The sequence below is a fragment of the Palaemon carinicauda genome, chromosome 24 (genome assembly GCF_036898095.1).
Source record: "Palaemon carinicauda isolate YSFRI2023 chromosome 24, ASM3689809v2, whole genome shotgun sequence".
NCBI lineage: Eukaryota > Metazoa > Arthropoda > Malacostraca > Decapoda > Palaemonidae > Palaemon > Palaemon carinicauda.
Window position 1 is genome coordinate 12,822,191 of NC_090748.1, and position 16,993 is coordinate 12,839,183.

Here is a 16,993-nt window from a genome sequence, read left to right on the forward strand (position 1 = left end):
TATAACCACAATGAAATACAGTACTGTACAGCCAAATACATTTTCAATATACCTAAACTAACTGTTAATACTGTACCTCTAAATTAGGTTGTTATTACAATGTAATGTAATAATAAATGGAAATTAATACAATACATACAGTACAATACTGTGCATATACAAAATATTCATTACCATATGTACTGTACTATTATAGTTACCCTTGTTATAGGCTACAGCTACGTTTTCTATTGTCAATTCCTTTTCTTCAACTCTTTTTATTGGGTAACTATTTTATTCTCGGCCTGGCTGGCAAATCTCTTTTCTTAAAATGAAACATTTTAAGGTGAGTCATAAAAATATTTGCATCTTGAAAATTTTGTACACAGAATCTTTCTTGTATGTATGTATGTATGTATGTATGTATGTGTATATATATATATATATATATATATATATGTATATATATATATATATATATATATATATATCTATATATCTATATATATATATATATATATATATATATATATATATATATATATATATATATATATATATATATATATATATATATACATATCTCTGTTATAGTTTGGACGCACCGATTTTTTAAAAAACTTTTGTTCACGAACGTCATTTTTCTTTGGGCATAAAGGTCAAAGGGATAAAGACTAGGATATGCATAGTTAGGCAAATACAAATTACTTGCAATTTTTTATACAGTATTTCCAATACAAATCCTGTTAGTCTTAATGTTGTGTCTCATTTTACTCAATGATAAAAGGTGTGGTACTTTGTATCGTATAAGGGTCATAATATGAGTACAGTAGTAGGAACCTCTTTTTAAATTTTGATCAAAAGATGTTGGTATGATTGAAATTCCTATTTCAGAAATATGGCATCTTTTGCTTATTGGGTTAATGTTGCAAAAGTTAAAAATGTTTGTTTGTTAGGTTTCTTAATACTTCATTTGACCTTCATCTCTTAACCCTTTTACCCCCAAAGGACGTACTGGTACGTTTTGCAAAAGCCATCCCTTTACCCCCATGGACGTACCGGTACGTCCTTGCAAAAAAATGCTATAAAATTTTTTTTTTTTTTTCATATTTTTGATAATTTTTTGAGAAAATTCAGGTATTTTCCAAGAAAATGAAACCAACCTGACCTCTCTATGACAAAAATTAAGGCTGTTAGATCAATTTAAAAAAAATATACTGCAAAATGTGCTGGGAAAAAAATAACCCCCTGGGGGTTAAGGGTAGGAAATTTCCAAATAGCCTGGGGGTAAAAGGGTTAATACAACATATAGCTTAAATTGCTGGACTAATCAGATATTCTAAGTTGTTGAAAATAACTCATATGATTAATTATAATGTGGCTAATCTTAAGTGTAAAGTCCATCCAAATATAATGGATATTTAGCAATAACCTGTCAAAGATTTTTCTCAGTTATGTATCTATTTTACAGATGTGTTGGTGTACGTGAATACCAAGCAGTAGACATCGATCGTTTTCATTGTCCACGATGTGAAGCATATAATGGCCCTTCCGTTTGTAAGTTAGCATTTGTATATGCAGTTATTGTTAATTTCAATATTGAAAAGATATACAGCACTATCTTATGTTTTTTCCGACACTATATACAAGCCATTACGCTCTTTACTATGGAGATGTATTTCGGTGTTAGCTGAAACTAGCTGTTAAGCTTTTTACGAGGTGTAATTACCATCACTATTTCACCTCGATGAAGTACAGACGTCTTACTCTATCATTAAAAACCATTTGTTCCGTAACTGAAATACAAACCACGCTATTTACATGGGGTAATTACTTCGGCGTAGCTGAACGACGAGCCATAAAAGCTTTAACGAGGGTTTCCTACCCCACCGCTAGTTAGCGGGGGGTAGGGAGGGGTAGCTAGCTAAACCCCCCCCCTCACACACACACACCAGTGAAAGGCTCACTTTACTTTTGGCTCGGAGAGACGTCAGATGTGTCTGCGCTCTCCTCGTTTTTGACTGCCATAATTTTGTTTGCTTTCTCTTTTCAGTGTGTGTGTGAAGTTGGCCTCTATTTCTCATCATGCGTACATGCCCTGGACTTTCTGGCCGCCCTTGTGGTACCTTTATGTCGGCCTTGGACACGGATCCTCACTCCTTATGCCCTCAGTGTAGGGGCCAACGGTGTGATAGGTCTAATGTATGTATTGAGTGTAGGGAGTGGTCTACCTCCCAGTGGGAGAGGTTTGCCCGGCGACGCAAGAAGAAGGCTAAAAGAGATCTTTCTCCTTCGGAGGTTTCTCGGAAGAGAGAAAATACCAAGACTACTTCTTCTGCTGCCCTTTCCTCCTCCGAAGCTCCCACTCGAGCGGCCTCTCCCGAGAAGCCGGCGAGTGGTAGCGTAGACCGCAGTGCTGTTAACCGATCCCGGGGTGAGGGAGAGGTAGTTGCCTACCATAGCGAAGCAGCTGCCCCTTCTCCCCCGGAGGAGGAATTTGTGTCTAACAATGATCTTTTGAAGCTTTGGGCTTGCTTGGGGCTACAGGGTTTGCCCTCCAAGGAAGCTCTGTTTGACATGATCAAACTGGGTGCGGCCGTCAAACAATCGCCAACTTCAGTGGAGATAGATCCTCTGTCTGTGGTTGACGTTGTGGTGACGGAAACATCCCGTGGGTCTAGCCAAACGCCCGTTCCTGTGGCTGAGGTAGCTGAAGGCTTAGACTCCCCCTCCGAACATCCTTCGAGGGAGGAGCTAAGTCCGACGGTCTCTCCTGCCGGTGTTTCTCCCTCTCGGGGGAGTTCACTAACAGAGACTCCTCTTCGGAGGCCCATCGATGGTCAGCTTCCTGATCCCACGGCCCCTCGTGGGCGTATAAGGCGGAAGGCTCGTCCTCCCCTTCGCCGTAGAGGCCTTCCTTCCCCCTTCAAAGGGGTTAAGAGGCGCCTCTTCGGCTCGTCGTCGCCACAGTCCTCTGTGGAGGAGACGACTCGCCGTTCACCTGTCCTACCAGCTACCAACCTAGACCTTTCCAGGGATCGTTCGCGATCCCCTTCGGAGGATGGTCGTCTTTCGGGACATTGTGACTTGTCGCCCAGACCATCCACTTCCAGAGTTCCTGATACGCGTGACGTGCCACCTGATACTGCCACTGCGCAGTCTCAAAGCCCTTCGGGGCTGAAGGGGCTTGAGCGCAAAACTGCGCCTCTTGCCCTCAAGCGCCAGGCACCGCCTGAGCGATCGCCTGCCGATATTGCTGATGTTCCTGACTTAGCGCCTCGGCGCTCACCCTCAGGCGTTCGCGCCTCTGTTCCTGTTACGCACCAGGGTCCCCCTGCGCGCCCACGCCCTTTGGCGCCTCGGCTCCCTCCAGCAGTTCCTGAGGTAGTGCGTTAGCGCTCACCTGCGCATACGCGCCCAGTTCCTGATACGGCGCTCCAGCACTCGCCTGCGCATACGCGCCCACCGGTGCCCCAGAGGCCACCTGCGCTCACGCGCCCTCCACCGCCTCAGCGCCCTCCAGTTCCTGCTTCGTCGCGCGCGGTCCAAGAGGCACCTAAGCTGGCGCACAGGCGCCCACAGGTTCCTATGGACTCGTCGCGCCCGTCTGGGGAGACGCGCGTCACTCGCCCACGCGCGGTTCCAGCTTCAGCGCTCACGCGCTCACCAACGCGCCCTCGCGTTGCTACATCTCAGCGCGTCACCCAGGAGGCTCCCAAGTTAGCGCACAGGCGCTCACGGCCGCCTCTGGGCTCTCCCTCTAGACCGCGCGAGCTTGCATCTGATGCAACCGCGCACGACGCTCCAGTAACGCACCTTGTTCCCGCTACACGCCCCGTTCCTGTATTCAAGGCGACTAAGGTTGCCCTTCAGCTAACACCAGGGCGTTATCATACAACGGCGCGCCCTGCGAGGCCGCCGCAACAACGCAGCCGCAACAACGCACTCCGGTGCGACCGCATCCTGATACGCGCTATGCGCGCCCACGATCGCCGGCGCGACCAACGCGCCCACCCGCGAGTATACCGGTCTTATCCGACCAGCGCTAACCGCCGCGCCAACGCTCCATCCAGGCCGCTTGCGACCCTCCTCCAGCGCTAACACGCCCTCGGCCGGTTCTTCCGGACACGCGCTCAGGCGTCCCCGTTATCTCGCGTCCTTCGGGGCCGCACCAGGCCGCTGCGCGCCCGCGCGTTCGGCCGCCTCCTGCTGCAGCTCCTGCTCGCCATACGCCCTCGCCATCGCCTACGCGCTCTAGCGACCACGCTCCCGCACCAGCTGCTGTGCGCTCACGCGCCCGCGCTTTCGCCAGCGCTCCTGAATCCCCGCCTACGCGCCCTCTCGCCCGCCCCTGCCCCCGCCCGCGCGAGTTTCCAGTATCGCGCCAACCATTCACGCGCGACCCTGACCAGGGCCCGGCTTACGAGCCCCAGCACGAGTGCCGCCAGGCGGACTCCTCGTCGTCGCGTTCCCCTCCCCGCAAGCGCAGACCAGCGCGCTCGCTGGAGGAGGGGTGCTTCCCGGACAGGTCTATGGACTCTTCTCTCTCAGCCTTGCAGGCGAACCCTCGTTTGTCGACTCCTCCTAGGGATCCCTCGATCCCCTTCCCTCCAGAGGGGTTGTCTGACAGCGCGACTGTCAGACAGCAGCCCTGGTTCGGCACCCTAGTCAGAGCCCTTGTGCAGGCTATTAAACCCGCCCTCTCTGATTCGGGACACAAACCAGCGGCAGCTTCCTCCCCCCTGAAGAGGAAGAGAGGAGTCTCTTCCGTGGATCCTCCTCCGAGGCCTATTCTGTCTCCGCGCAGATCCTTGCGCAAGGCTCCTTCTCCCCTCAGACCTTCTCGCCCTCCCCTGCGGAGGAGGATTACCCCTCCTCAGGAGAGTCGGATGAGCCGGAACACTACCCCATCGCACCAATGAAGGAGGCTCCGCCTCTCCCCGAGAGGTCTTCTCGTCCAGAGGTGGAGAAGAGCCTGCCCCCTTCGCTACTCGAGTCCTGTGTCCCGCCCAGGAGGGAGCCTAAGGACTCTAAGACGATTCCCAAATCGTCAGCGAGGATCAGGCAGGAACCGTCTAGAGCCGCCGAGGATGTCCACGTGTCCTCCCAGGAAGAGCCACTGGGGACGTGAGACTTCGCTGCAAGTCCTTTGGGAGGAGAACACCAGGAGTCAGAACACGCGTTCTGGCAAATCCTGACCCTCATGAGGAACCTTAATGGGATCCCAGACCCTGAAGTCCCACCTCGTGAAGGGAAGGACACGGTCCTGGACCGCGTCTACGGCACCCAGAAACCCTCTAGGGCCAGTGCAGCTTTGCCCTGGTCTCAAGGGATGAAGAGTGCCAGAGACAAGGTTGAGGGCCAGCTCTCTGAGCTTGCCTCCTCCAGCAGATCGAGTGCCGGTAATAAACTCCTCCCCCCTCCTCGGGTCCATCAGAGGAGGTACTTCGAGATCCTCGAGGAGTCTTGCCTGAGTCTTCCCTTACACCACTCCGTGGAAGAACTCACAGGGGGAGTCCCTCTTGAGAGACTCTCCAACCGGCATGTGTCCTTCTCAGCCACTGAGATCCTGAGCCAGGAGAAGGTCACCAAGTGCGCCATGCAGGCGACTTCGGGGCTCGATATCTGGCTGTGGTCTCTGGGCATCCTGGTGCGGTCCGAGGACCTCTCCAAAGAAAGCACCAGGAAAGCGCTGGAAACCTTTCTTCTCTCGGGCACACGGACCATTGAGTTTCTGGCCCACCAAGTCTCAAGCTTGTGGGCCAATACGATCCTCAAGCGTCGGGACGCTGTGGCCGAGAGGTTCCATCTCAAGGTACCCAGTGCATAGGCTAGCAGGCTCAGACACTCTTCCGTTCTCGGTAAGAGCCTGTTTGAGCCTAAGGACGTGGAGCTCACTGCTGAGAGGTGGAGGAAATCCAAGCAGGATTCTCTCATCCACAGGGCCCTGACATTGAGGCCCTACAAACCTCCAGCAGTCCAGCAGCCCCGTCCGGCTAAGGACACAAAGAAGACGACCACCGCAGCAAAGCCCAAGGTGTCTAAGCCCTTTCCTGCCAAGAGCAGAAGGGGCAAGAATTCCTCCAGGGGAGGCAAAAACCCTAGAGGTACCAGCCGAGGCCAGAAGCGCTAGGGTTGGCAATCCCCCTGCATGTCCACCAGTGGGGGGATGCCTACAGAGTTGCGCGACAAGGTGGCAGCAACTCGGGGCGGATGCCTGGACGGTCTCCGTGATCTCTCTAGGTTATCGCGTCTTGTACACAGACTCTCTACCTCCCCTGACAGCGAATCCAGTGTCGTTGAGCTCTTTTGCCATGGGATCGGCAAAGGGGCAGGCCCTCCGGGCCGAAGTCCAGACCATGTTGGAGAAGGACGCTCTCCAGGAGGTTGTAGACGGGTCCCCAGGCTTCTACAGTCGACTCTTTCTTGTGAGAAAGGCGTCTGGAGGCTGGAGACCAGTCATCAACCTCTCGACCCTGAACGGGTTTGTCAAGCAGACTCCGTTCAGCATGGAGACGGCAGACACGGTCAGACTTGCAGTGAGACCACGAGACCATGTGCACACTGGACCTGAAGGACGCGTATTACCAGTTCAAGGTGCTGTGTTTCGGTCTCTCCACAGCTCCTCAGGTGTTCACCAGAGTATTCGCCATCATCTCTTCGTGGGCCCACAGGATCGGCATCCGTCTCCTTCGTTTTCTGGACGACTGGCTGATCCTGGAGGACTCGGAGGCAACCCTTCTTCGCCACCGAGACAGACTCCTCGAAGTTTGCCGGGATCTGGGGATCGTGGTAAATCTCGAGAAGTCCTCCCTGCAGCCCTCTCAGAAACTGGTATATCTAGGCATGGTCATAGACACCAATCTCCACAAAGCCTTCCCATGAGACGAAAGGATAGCAAGGCTGAGGAAGGTTGCGAGACTTTTCCTCAATCGAGAAGAACTCCCAGCCCAATCGTGGCTTCGTCTCCTCGGCCACCTCTCCTCCCTGACCCGTCTCGTTCCCAACAGTCGCCTGAGAATGAGATCCCTCCAGTGGTGACTCAAGTCTCGGTGGAGTCAAGGACACGACTCCCCGGACACCTTGATCCCGATGGGACCTGCGGAACGGGCGGACCTCAGTTGGTGGGTGGCAGACGAGAATCTACGAAAGGGAGTGGATCTTCTCGTCCCTTCCCTGGATTTGATGATGTTTTCGGACGCATCAAACAAAGGGTGGGGGGCCCACATTCTGAGCCACAGGACCTCAGGCCTGTGGTCAGAATCAGAAAAGTACCTTCATATAAACCTGCTAGAAATGAAGGCCGTGTTTCTGGCACTTCAGAAGTTCCACCAAGTCCTGGCGGGCCACTCTGTGGTGGTGATGAGCGACAACACCACAGTGGTGGCTTATATCAACAAGGAGGGAGGTACCTTTTCGGAACAGCTATCCCATCTTGCAGTAGAGATCCTGAGATGGTCCGAAGTCCACTCGATTTGACTAGCGGCTCGCTTCATTCCAGGCAAAAGGAATGTGCTCGCCGACAGTCTGAGCAGAGCGACGCAGATAGTGAGTACCGAATGGTCTTTGGATCCTCAGATAGCCAACAAAGTCCTGATTTTGTGGGGTTCCCCGACGGTGGATCTGTTCGCTACGGCCCTGAACACCAAGCTCCCGCTGTACTGCTCCCCAGTCCCGGACCCCAAGGCTCTCTGGTAGGATGCCTTCCAACAACGGTGGGACAATGTCGATGTGTACGCCTTTCCCCCGTTCTGTCTGATGAGGAGGGTACTCGACAAGACCAGAACATCGGTCAATCTCACGATAACCTTGATAGCTCCGCTATGGCATCATGCAGAGTGGTTCCTGGACCTTCTGCAGCTCCTCACGGAGATCCCGAGGGAGCTCCCTCCACGTCACGAGCTACTCAAACAACCACACTCCAACATCTACCACAAAGCCGTAGCTTCGCTTCGTCTTCACGCCTGGAGACTATCCAGCATCTCCTCACAGAGAGAGGATTTTCGCAGCAAGTTGCGAATAGGATGTCTGGCCATCTGCGCAAGTCATCCGCAGGTGTCTACCAGGCGAAGTGGCGAGTTTTCTGTGGTTGGTGCCGTGGAAGGGGTATCTCTCCCCTCGATGCCACTTTACTAGCAATAGCGGAGTTCCTCGTTTTCTGCGGGAAGAAATGCGCCTTTCAGTCTCGGCAGTGAAAGGCTATCGCTCAGCCTTAAGTCTTGCCTTCAGGGTCAAAGGAATGGACATTTCCTCCTCGCTGGAACTCTCTCTCCTCATACGGAGTTACGAACTTACCTGCCCTCAGTCGGAAGTGAGACCTCCTCCTTGGAACATGGTTCGAGTTCTCAGGTCTCTTAAGAGACCTCCCTACGAACCATTACGATTTCTTCTGATCGCCACCTTACCTGGAAGACGGTGTTCCTGCTAGCTTTGGCCTCGGCCAAGCGAGTCAGTGAACTTCATGGTCTCTCCTACGACGTCGCCCATTCAAGCTAGCTACCCCTCCCTATCCCCCGCTAACTAGCGGTGGGGTAGGAAACCCTCGTTAAAACTTATGGCTCGTCGTTCAGCTACGCCGAAGTAATTACCCCATGTAAATAGCTAAGGTTTGTATAGTTAGGAAAAATACAAATTATCTACGAATATGTCATATCTTAAGCAATACCAATATGATTAAAGAACTGGCCTTAAAGCTAAAGTCTTTCCACTTTTTCTCTTTCATGCATGTCTCCCCATGGGGATCTTAACCATGCGGTTTTGTCCCAGCATTGAAGGGCTCTGTTGTGGCCCTTTCACGTCAGCTGTAGAGACTGATCATCAAGGTATCTGTCCTACTTGTAGGGGTCATTCTTGCAAGCAGGAGTTTCCTTGCCATGAGTGTTGGGAGTGGACCCCCTCCCAGTGGATGAGGTATAGCAGGTGACAGAAGACGGCTAAGAGAGATTCTTCCTCTTTGGGTTCATCCATGAAAGGGAAGAAACCTCGCTATTGGAATCCATCGGATCGGCCTCGCCATTCTGACTCTGTTTAGTTGGTTTCCCCTGGTTGTCGGTTGAGTACGAGTAGTGCCCATCTGACTCCGGGACAACCTTGTGCTCCGGGGGCTTACATTGCTTCCCCTAGTGAAATAGTCCCTGCTTCCTTCTTAGGGAAGTCGCTTTACCCTGAAGCGGTGCGTCAGCTGTTGCCTTCCTTGGCGCTCACTGGTTCTTCGTGCAAGGAAAGGCTTCTCAAGGTCTTGCGGATGGTTACAGCTTCTCCAGGGGTTGATTTCCATTTCCCCCTCGAGACTCCGTAGGGCTTGGACCGAAAGAGTTTCTTGCGTGCCTGACTGTTTTGACCTCAGTTCCTGCTCGCCCCATCATTCGTTCTGCCTCTGCGGGCAGGAGTGAGCAGTTGCTGACAAGTATTCCTCTGAGTTACTTGTTGGGGGACCCCTCCAGGGTGAATCCTAGACTAGCTTTGGCTACATCCCAAGGACAGTTCATGATGTGGGTCTTACGTCTGGGTTTGCTTAGCGATGCGGATAGAAACCAAGTGAGCTGTCCAGTGGCTCGCGTCCAGTTGTGGGGCAACTTCCCCTTCCCAGGGAGAGTTGTCATCCACCAGCCGCTGTTCTGCAATCTTCTCGCTTGTGGGGTTAGCTGCTGACAGTGGCAACTGGGGTTGAACGGCCTTACCGCCCGTGGGGGAGGTGACCTTCGCCTAAGTGGCCCCTCTCCCTCAGGGGATTCCACCAGAGGATATTGGATTTGTCCATAAGCCGCTCCAGTTCATTGGAAGGGCAGCTTTTTGGAGCTGGACGATGATGGAGTTATGCGATTGCTTGCAATACCTCCCCCTTACCTTTTTGTCTGTAGGAGAAGGCATAGCGCTCGTCGCGTTGCAAAGTCAAGCTTTCAGTAACTTGCACCTTTAGCTTCTACTTCTCGTGAGAGGTTACAGAGGCACCAAGGGAGCTCCCTCAACTTCCCGATCTACTCGGACAACCACGAATGAAGATTTTTCAATATTAAACTTAGCCGGTGATTATATAAGCTGCAGCTCTGCTGCCCGACAGAAAAACTCTACGTTCAAAATACGCCAGCGATCGCTATGCAGGTAGGGGGTGTACATCAACAGCGCCATCTGTCGAGCAGGTACTCAGTACTCAATGTAAACACAGAACTCAATTTTCTCTCTGTCGTGCCACCGGCAAGACCTACTAAATTCGCTGTTGCTTACTGGATTGGTTTTCACATATTTTGGTGAAGTACACATTTCTAGTTTTGAGCTTTCGCTTTGCAGACGTTATCTTCAATACATCCTTGCATTCTTTTATTGACTTTGGATTATTTGTTGACGACTTTGGATAGATTTTGAATTCCCCTTTGACTAATTCAAGATGGCTGACCCTTCTCAAGTCCCTAAATTCAGGAAATGTAATGCTAGGGACTGTTCAAGGCGTCTTCCGAAGGCCTCTATCGATCCTCACACCGTTTGTTCCAATTGTCGGGATAAGACCTGTCAATTGGAAGATCGATGTGAGGAATGCGTTGGGCTTTCGGAATTCGATTTCATCGAATTCCAGAAATACACACGTAGGCTAGAGAGAGATAGAGTCAGGAGAAGTTCATCTCGCTCCGTTGATTTTTCCTCTCCTCATGCCCACAACCTATTCCTTCCCCTGTAGTGGTTGCTCCTGATCCCCCTTCTAGCACTCAACAACCTTCGATGGCAGATATGATGCGTGCCATCCAGGCTCTGGGTGAGAGAGTCGAGTCATTGGCGAGTGACCGTAACCAACTCATGGCAGACGTCAAGGAGTTGAAGTGTAAGAGTGCAGTGGGTAGTGACAAAGTGAGTGGTAGTGTTGTGGAAAGTGTTGTAGATAGTGTTGCGCTTGAGGGTTCGTCTGTTCGTGCCTGTCGTCCTCCCAGTCCGGGACCTCTTGCAAGCTCCCAAGCCCAGGGGAGAAGCAATGTCGTACGACCAAAGGGTTCGAGAGGCTTTAATCAGCGAACAGACGTTCCCTCCGTGGTTTCGGACGTATCTAACCAAGATCGCCCCACCCACACGAAGACGAGAGAGCCCATTTATTCCTCGTCTGCGGAAGAGGTTTCTCGAAAGAAACCATGGACCAAGGTCTCGCGGCCTCTTAAGCGCAAGTCGGTCCCTTCCGCGCAAGTCCAACGGCCCAGTTGTAGCCACTGGGTCAGTTCGGACTTGCTGCAGTCTTCCGATGACTGCACACCTCCTAAGAGAGGCAAAGCGGTACCGCATCAGGCAGTAACACCGTCTGTTGCCGCACCTGCTACTGTAGACCCTAAGTGGTCTTTGCTGCAGACCATGCAGACACAGTTAACGTCATTGATGCAGGACTTTCGTGCGGAGAAGGTTGACGCTGCACCAACCGCTAGCCTACAACCACCCACGGTTGTGCGTCCAGTGGACGCTGAGGCTACCTTCTCCCGCACTCCAGCTGTGAGAGTCCCGCCACCCATGCGTTCCAGTGTACCCTGCCAGCCGCATGTTGACGTTCAGCGACGCACGGAACCTTCCGTTGACGTTCGCGAGTTACAACAACAACCTAAGTTGTTTTGTTTTGACGCGGTGCGTCAACCTCCGCAACCCAGTGTGGTTACCACTACTCGCCCACAGCAGACTAGACAGTCTGGAGTAGACGCTTTGCGCCCCCGCGCTGCTATGGTTGTTGCCAGTTCACAGACTGGGCAACAGTTCCATGACGTTGCGTCCGGTTCAGTCACGCATGCACCCGTGCTGCCGGACTCAGCTGACCAGCCGATTCCTACTCCTTTGCCGCTTCCTCCTCAGTTTTCAGATGATGGACTCTCTGATGATGACGACGCTGCACACATTGACGACCCGCATACGGACATCGACGAACCCAAGACCACGCAACCCTCCTTGGACTTTAGGAAAGTTCTTGCACTGTTCAGGGAGATGTTTCCTGATCAGTTTGTTTCTGCGGCCCCACGCTCTCCTCCATCTGAGTTCGCTTTAGGCACGCAGTCATCCGCGCCTGCCTTTACGAAGCTCGTCCTCGCCCGCTCGTCTAAGAGAGCTTTACGAGTGTTGGGAGAATGGATGCAGTCCAAAAAGAACCTTGGGAAGACAGCATTCACGTTTCCCCCTGCGAGACTCTCTTCCAGATCGAGCGTCTGGTATGCCACGGGAGAAGTTCTCGGCTTGGGAGTTCCTGCCTCTGCCCAGGGCGACTTCTCAAGTCTAGTAGACTCTCCCCGCAGGCTAGCCATGAGACGCTCTAAGATTTGTTGGTCTTCTTCAGACTTAGACCATCTGTTGAAAGGAGTGTTCAGAGCCTTCGAGGTTTTTAACTTTTTGGATTGGTGTTTGGGAGCGTTGAGCAGGAAGATCTCCCCTTCTGACAAGGAAACTTCCATGCTCATTATGTCCTGCATGGACAAGGCCATACGGGACGGTTCCAGTGAGCTTGCGGCTTCGTTCGTTTCCGGGGTCCTCAAGAAACGGGAAAACCTTTGCTCCTTCTTGTCAGCTGGAGTAACACCGTGTCAGAGATCGGAACTTATGTTTGCTCCTCTCTCAAAGTGCCTTTTCCCAGAGGAGTTGATAAAGGAGATTGCTGCCTCCTTGATTCAAAAAGACACTCATGACCTGGTTGCGTCCTCTGCCCGCAAAGCCACCCCTTTGCCTACCTTGTCTAGACCCAGGATGGACACTCCAGCGTCCAGATTCATTCCGCCCTTTCGTGGCAGAGCCTCCAGCAGAGGAGGTGCTCGTACCGAAGGGAGACGTGGGAAGAAGAAAGGTACCAAGTCCTTTAAGGGCAGAGTCTGACTGCCACCTTCTTCAGACAGCAGTGGGAGCCAGACTCAAGAACTTCTGGCAGACCTGGGAGAAAAGGGGCGCAGATGCACAATCTGTGAAGTTGCTCAGAGAAGGGTACAAGATCCCGTTTGTACGCAAACCCCCTCTAGCAACGTCTCCCATCGATCTCTCTCCCAGGTACAGAGAGGAGGACAAGAGACTAGCTTTGAAGCAAGAGGTGTCTCTCTTACTAGAAAAGGGAGCGGTAGTCAAAGTCCGGGACCATCAATCCCCGGGCTTCTACAACCGTCTCTTCTTAGTGGTAAAGAAGACAGGAGGGTGGAGGCCGGTGCTAGACGTCAGTGCGCTGAATGTCTTTGTCACAAAGCAGACGTTCGCCATGGAGACCACAAAGTCTGTTCTAGCAGCGGTCAGGAAGGAAGACTGGATGGTCTCTTTAGACCTAAGGGACGCTTACTTTCACGTCCCCATCCACCCAGAATCCCAACCTTTTCTGAGGTTCGTTTACGGAAAGGTTGTCTACCAATTTCAAGCCCTGTGCTTTGGCCTAAGCACGGCTCCTCTTGTCTTTACGAAACTGATGAGGAATATTGCCAAATTCCTGCATTTAGCGGATATCAGAGCCTCCCTCTATTTGGACGACTGGCTTCTAAGAGCTTCTTCCAGTCGTCGCTGTCTGGAGAATCTAAAGTGGACTCTAGATCTGACCAAGGAATTGGGTCTCCTGGTCAATATGGAAAAGTCCCAACTGGTCCCATCCCAAACTATAGTGTACTTAGGGATGGAGATTCACAGTCAAGCTTTTCGGGCTTTTCCGTCGGCCCCCAGAACAAGTCAAGCCCAAGGATGCATCCAGAACATGCTAAAGAAGGACCGATGTTCAGTCAGACAGTGGATGAGTCTGATAGGGACGCTTTCATCCCTGGAACAGTTCATTTCGTTAGGGAGACTGCACCTCTGTCCCCTTCAATTTCACCTAGCTGTTCACTGGAAAAAGGACAAGACGCTAGAAGCGGTCTCGATCCCCATTTCCGAGAAGATGAAGTCATCACTGACTTGGTGGAAGGACAACATCAACCTCAGAGAGGGTCTGCCCCTGGCTGTTCAGACCCCCAACCACGTTCTCTTCTCGGACGCATCGGACACGGGCTGGGGTGCGACATTAGACGGTCGGGAATGCTCGGGAACTTGGAACTCGAATCAAAGAACGTTACATATCAACTGCAAGGAGCTACTGGCAGTTCATCTGGCCTTGAAAAGCTTCAAGTCCCTCCTTCTAGGAAAGGTGGTGGAGGTGAACTCAGACAACACCACGGCCTTGGCGTACATCTCCAAGCAAGGAGGGACCCATTCTATGACGTTGTACGAGATCGCAAGGGACCTCCTCACCTGGTCAAGAGATCTAAACCTTTCTCTAGTAACGAGGTTCATTCAAGGCAACATGAATGTCATGGCGGATTGCCTCAGTCGGAAGGGTCAAATCATCCCAACAGAATGGACCCTACACAAGGATGTGTGCAAGAGACTATGGGCCACATGGGGCCAACCTACCATAGATCTCTTTGCAACCTCGATGACCAAGAGGCTTCCAATTTATTGCTCGCCAATCCCGGACCCAGCAGCAGTTCATATAGATGCCTTTCTACTGGATTGGTCCCATCTAGACCTTTATGCATTCCCCCCGTTCAAGATTGTCAACAAGGTACTGCAGAAGTTCGCCTCTCACGAAGGGACAAGGTTGACGTTAGTTGCTCCCCTCTGGCCCGCGAGAGAATGGTTCACCGAGGTACTTCAATGGCTGGTGGACGTTCCCAGAACTCTTCCTCTAAGAGTGGACCTTCTACGTCAGCCACACGTAAAAAAGGTACACCCAGGCCTCCACGCTCTTCGTCTGACTGCCTTCAGACTATTGAAAGACTCTCGAGAGCTAGAGGCTTTTCGAAGGAGGCAGCCAGGGCGATTGCTAGAGCAAGGAGGACATCCACTCTTAGAGTCTACCAGTCGAAGTGGGAAGTCTTCCGAAACTGGTGCAAGTCGGTATCAGTATCCTCAACCAGTACCTCTGTAACCCAAATAGCTGACTTCCTATTATACCTGAGGAAGGAAAGATCTCTTTCAGCTCCCACGATCAAAGGTTACAGAAGCATGTTGGCAGCAGTCTTCCGTCACAGAGGCTTAGATCTTTCTAACAACAAAGATCTACAGGACCTCCTTAAGTCTTTTGAGACCTCGAAGGAGCGTCGTTTGGCTACACCGGGTTGGAATTTAGACGTGGTACTAAGATTCCTTATGTCAGAAAGGTTCGAGCCACTACAATCATCCTCCTTTAAAGATCTCACTTTAAAGACTCTTTTCCTCGTTTGCTTAGCAACAGCTAAAAGAGTCAGTGAGATACACGCCTTCAGCAGGAACATCGGATTTTCATCTGAAACGGCTACATGTTCTTTACAGCTTGGTTTTCTAGCCAAAAACGAGCTACCTTCTCGTCCTTGGCCGAAATCGTTCGATATTCCAAGCCTTTCAAATTTGGTTGGAAATGAACTAGAAAGAGTCTTATGCCCTGTTAGAGCTCTTAAGTTCTATTTAATACGAACTAAACCTTTACGAGGACAGTCAGAAGCTTTATGGTGTGCTATTAAGAAACCTTCTTTACCTATGTCAAAGAATGCAGTTTCCTATTATATCAGACTGTTGATACGAGAAGCTCATTCCCATCTGAATGAGGAAGACCATGCTTTGCTGAAGGTAAGGACACATGAAGTTAGAGCTGTCGCAACTTCAGTGGCCTTTAAACAAAATAGATCTCTGCAGAGTATAATGGACGCAACCTATTGGAGAAGCAAGTCAGTGTTCGCGTCTTTTTATCTTAAAGATGTCCAGTCTCTTTACGAGAACTGCTACACCCTGGGACCATTCGTAGCAGCGAGTGCAGTAGTGGGTGAGGGCTCAACCACTACATTCCCCTAATTCCATAACTTTTTTTAATCTTTCTCTTGAAATGTTTTTTATTGTTGTTTTTTGGGTTGTCCGGAAGGCTAAGAAGCCTTTCGCATCCTGGTTGATTTGGCGGGTGGTCAAATTCTTTTCTTGAGAAGCGCCTAGATTAGAGGTTTTGATGAGGTCCTTTAGTATGGGTTGCAACCCTTGATACTTCAGCTCTTAGGAGTCGCTCAGCATCCTAAGAGGATCGCGAGGCTCAGTAAGGAAGACGTACTTAAAAAAAGGCAGAGTAATTGTTCAAGTCGACTTCCTTACCAGGTACTTATTTATTTTATGTTTGTTATTTTGAATAACTGCTAAAATGAAATACAAAATACTTAGCTCATAATAATGTAAACAATTAATGCTGGTCTCTACCCACCCCCCTGGGTGTGAATCAGCTTATATAATCACCGGCTAAGTTTGATATTGAAAAAATTTTTTTTTTTTAATAAAATAAATTTTTGAATATACTTACCCGGTGATTATATATTAAAGGACCCTCCCTTCCTCCCCAATAGAGACCCAGTGGACCGAGGAGAAAATTGAGTTCTGTGTTTACATTGAGTACTGAGTACCTGCTCGACAGATGGCGCTGTTGATGTACACCCCCTACCTGCATAGCGATCGCTGGCGTATTTTGAACGTAGAGTTTTTCTGTCGGGCAGCAGAGCTGCAGCTTATATAATCACCGGGTAAGTATATTCAAAAATTTATTTTATTAATAAAAATAACATTTTTCATCAAACGATTCTATCGCTTTGTCTTCACACTTGGAGATTATCTAGTACTAATCAGAAAGAGGGGCTTTTCGAGACCAGTTGCTAAGAGAATGGCAGGATACCTTCAGGAGTTGTCTGCTGCCATATATCAGGCAAAGTGTGGCATCTTTTGTGATTGGTATCGTGGATAGGGTATCTCTCTCAATGCCACTATTTCAACGATAGCAAAGCTTTTATTGTACCTTAGTGAGGAAAAACTTTGTTCGATCTCAGCAGTAAAACGCTGTCGCTCAGCCTTCAGCTTTGCTTTCAGACTAAGTGCAGTTAACATTTCCTCCTTGATGGAATTGTCTCTCCTCATGCGGAACTTTGAGCGCACCTGCCCTCAGTCGTGAGTTAGACCTCCTCCTTGGAATGTAGTGCAAGTGCTACATTCTCTGAAAAGAGTGCCTTATGAATCTTTTCGTCAAACGTCAGATTGTAACTTGACTTTGAAGACGGTT

The 16,993-nt window shown here is 50.6% G+C and overlaps 1 protein-coding gene across 1 annotated transcript in view; it reads left to right on the forward strand.

The window, feature by feature from the left end:
- Positions 1-16,993, forward strand: part of LOC137618087 (histone lysine demethylase PHF8-like) — a 210,306-nt gene that overhangs the window by 22,595 nt on the left and 170,718 nt on the right. Inside the window, 1 exon segment of the mRNA XM_068348062.1 lies at positions 1,451-1,536. Coding sequence (XP_068204163.1) covers positions 1,451-1,536 — 86 coding nt within the window.